The following is a 3,079-nucleotide window of genomic DNA, read 5'->3' as shown; positions in this document are numbered from 1 at the left end:
AAAGGAAATGTGGCACAGAGACCTGAGGGAGAGATGTGCACATCGTGCGCCTAGGCGAGGGTGAGGGCGAAGCAGGTGACACAAACAGTAGGCGTGCCTTCCTCTAGTTCAGGTGCCTCACTCTCCCACCCCACTCAGGGTCAGGGCACTAAAGGGTCTGGGAACAACGCCCTGAAGACTGCTGCTTTCTCAGGCCCTCCCAGGGGAGGTGCCACACTTTTGTTGAGTCACACAGAACCGGGGACAACGCAGGCAGGCCTGCCATCCATTGGCTATGATTATGGGCACGCCTTCAGTGAAGTCTGTCTCAGGAACCCTGACACAGGGAACCAGCAACCCTGAGGCATGCTGGGAGGTCCACAGGAGCTGCTGCCCTGTGAGCAGAATGCTGTGAAGGGAAGCGTGAAGGGTTCTGCAAGCGTCACATGACACGCGTGGCCTCACAGGGTTCTACAGAGCTAATCTCCCCCACCCCTCCACTGGGACCCAGGGGCCATCAAGTCAGAAATCTACATCTAGCCAGGTCGGGTGGTTCCCACCTTTAACCCCAGCACTGGGGAGGCAGAGGCAGGTGATCTGAGTTCAAGGCCAGCCTGGTCTACAGAGTGAGTTCACTACACACACAGAAACCCTGTCTCAAAAACAAACAAAAGCCCCAAGGCACAAAAAAACCCAACAATAACAAAAAAACCAGAGAAGTATGTCTAACTCTTTATTCTAGGGGCAGGCCTTTGGGCTGTTCTGAAGGTAGCTACAGGCCCTGTGACATCCAAGCCGAGGCTGTCCCTGCCACTATTGATGGAAGCCTTCTGTGCTCAACAGACCTCCCCCCAGACCCCCATGAGCTAAGCCCACTCCTGTAGCACTGGGAATCTTGGCTAACAGAACTTCCCCAGTCCAACCTGGCCCTTTGCAAACTTCCCCTGCATCTGAGGTGGAGTGTGCACGGGCCTCTTGCTTCTCACACTGGCCTTGCTGGTGTCACGTCTGCCGGCTATATAAGATAGCTTTTAGAACCAGCTCGGTCTGGTTTTTTTTTTTTTTTTTTTTTTTTTTTTTTTTTGGTTTTTCGAGACAGGGTTTCTCTGTGGCTTTGGAGCCTGTCCTGGAACTAGCTCTGTAGACCAGGCTGGTCTCGAACTCACAGAGATCCACCTGTCTCTGCCTCCCAAGTGCTGGGATTAAAGGCGTGCGCCACCACCGCCCGGCCTCGGTCTGGTTTTACACGACTGTTTGCTGAATGCCTTGTTGCTGCTGTGCAGGGCATGCTGATCTGCCAGATAAACAGACAAGTTGCAGGAGTAACACAGTCGCAGGCAGCATGCCACCTACCATGTCATTTAATCCCCTCAACATGACATGAGAACCAACCATAGCATTTACACCAGGAAACAGTTCCCAGGAGCAACGGCCGGGTTATAAGAAGCAGGGCCAGCACGTGACACTTCTCTGGGATCCTGGAAGCCACGCTCTCCCCTTAATTGCACTGAGTCAGTTTCCTCATTTACAAAGTCAAATGGTGGATGAGACAGATTTTCAGTTTTTTTTTTTTTAAGTCATGGCTCTTTATTCCAAAGAAATCTTCAGTGGATGCAGCCCACCAGACAGGTGAAGATATGGGCCTCTGTGGGGTGAGTTGGGAGGCATGGGATTCCAACCACGGGGCTCCCTTCCTCATTCCTGCCCAGCACTGCACTGCTGGGTGGAGCAGAGCTCACTCAGCCCTGCAGTGAGCAGGAGGCCTCCTGGGCCTGCCAGGCCCTGACTGGTCTTCACCAACAGTGATTGTTTACAGAGCTAGAGTCAAACACGGGGAGGGCAGCAGTGCTCACGACTCCTTGGACGGGAGGCTGTCGGAGCTCCTCAGCAAAGACAGCAGGTTCAGCGCTGAGACACCGGGCACGTGGCCAGCACAGATCTGCAGCATGCGTACCAGGCGCTGGGCCATGGTGGCTCGAAAGCTCTCCACCTTCAGGGAAGAGCAAAGAACAGCAGTGAGGGGGTGGCTGGCCAAGGCAAAGCTGGGGGGTGAGATGCAGGGGTACCCCATGATTGTGCCATACCCAACCGGGTAGCTTTTAAAACCTAGAGACACCCAGAGACTGTGAGTCCCGATCAAGAAGAAACAGGGAATTGACAAGACTGGTTGGTGGTGGTGGCGCACGCCTTTAATCCCAGCACTCAGGACGCAGAGGCAGGCGGATCTCTTGAGTTTGAGGCCAGCCTGGTCTACAGAGTGAGTTCCAGGATGGCCAGGGTTACAAAGAGAAACCCTGTCTTGACAAATCAACCAAGCAAACAAACAAAAAACCTGATAAGGTCAAATACGTCCAGGGTCACAGAGGCGTGACTGCAGAGCTGGGACCTCAACCATGGCTAGTCCCAGGCACCCCAGGAAGACACAGGGACAATAGGGAGGATGGACAGAGTGGCCCTCGACACAGATAAGAGTGTGTGACTCATACCCACGTGTCCTTTATTGGGCCCAGGGAAGCCGGGGGTTGTGCAGCTGTCCTGACAGAGTGAGTTCTGGGCAAGTAAGAAGTGCTTACAAGCATTTGCCTTGCGAACAGCAAATGCTCCAACAAGTGGCCTCGGGCACTGTTGGTCGGTCACTGACTGCTCCCACAACTGTGCTCATCTCTAGAGGCAGGACCATCCTACCGGCCATGCCGGAAGCCTCAGTTGTCCGACTCGTCTTCCTGTCACCTCACATCTGGCCACTAGCACATTCTGTTGACTGTCCAGGAAACAGCAAGGACTATGGACCATCCATCCCATGTCACTCTTCCTGGACATCACTGAACCCAGGCCACTCAACCCTTCCAGAAAAATCTCTGAACTCTGTCCTCATTTCTGCCCCACTCACAGAGTCAGAGCAGAGCCACACCCCCCCCCCACCTCCTGGACCACAAGCTTCCAGCAATCCCAGCTGTATCTGGAGTAAAAGCCACAGCCTTTACTGACTTGGTGACCCCATCACTACTCGCACTTCCCAGTGTTGGGCTAGAGACACGCGCTCTCCCCTTCAGTACCCACACAGCTACACCCCAAGCTCCCATCCCTCACACCCCAGTCA

At 54.3% G+C, this 3,079-nt stretch overlaps 1 protein-coding gene across 2 annotated transcripts in view; it reads right to left on the bottom strand.

Moving 5' to 3' along the window:
- Positions 1-1,767: 1,767 nt before the first annotated feature.
- Positions 1,768-3,079, bottom strand: part of Cenpm (centromere protein M) — a 9,418-nt gene continuing 8,106 nt past the window's right edge. The window contains exon 5 of one of the 2 annotated variants that reach the window (XM_005354468.2): positions 1,768-1,969. In XM_005354468.2, coding sequence (XP_005354525.1) covers positions 1,773-1,969 — 197 coding nt within the window. In that variant the 3' untranslated portion in view covers positions 1,768-1,772. The remainder of the gene's footprint in view (positions 1,970-3,079) is intronic. The other variant, XM_005354467.2, reaches the window with a different exon arrangement.

Source organism: Microtus ochrogaster, chromosome 15 (assembly GCF_000317375.1).
Source record: "Microtus ochrogaster isolate Prairie Vole_2 chromosome 15, MicOch1.0, whole genome shotgun sequence".
NCBI classification, from domain to species: Eukaryota; Metazoa; Chordata; class Mammalia; order Rodentia; family Cricetidae; genus Microtus; species Microtus ochrogaster.
This window is presented reverse-complemented; position numbering and strand designations above follow the sequence as displayed.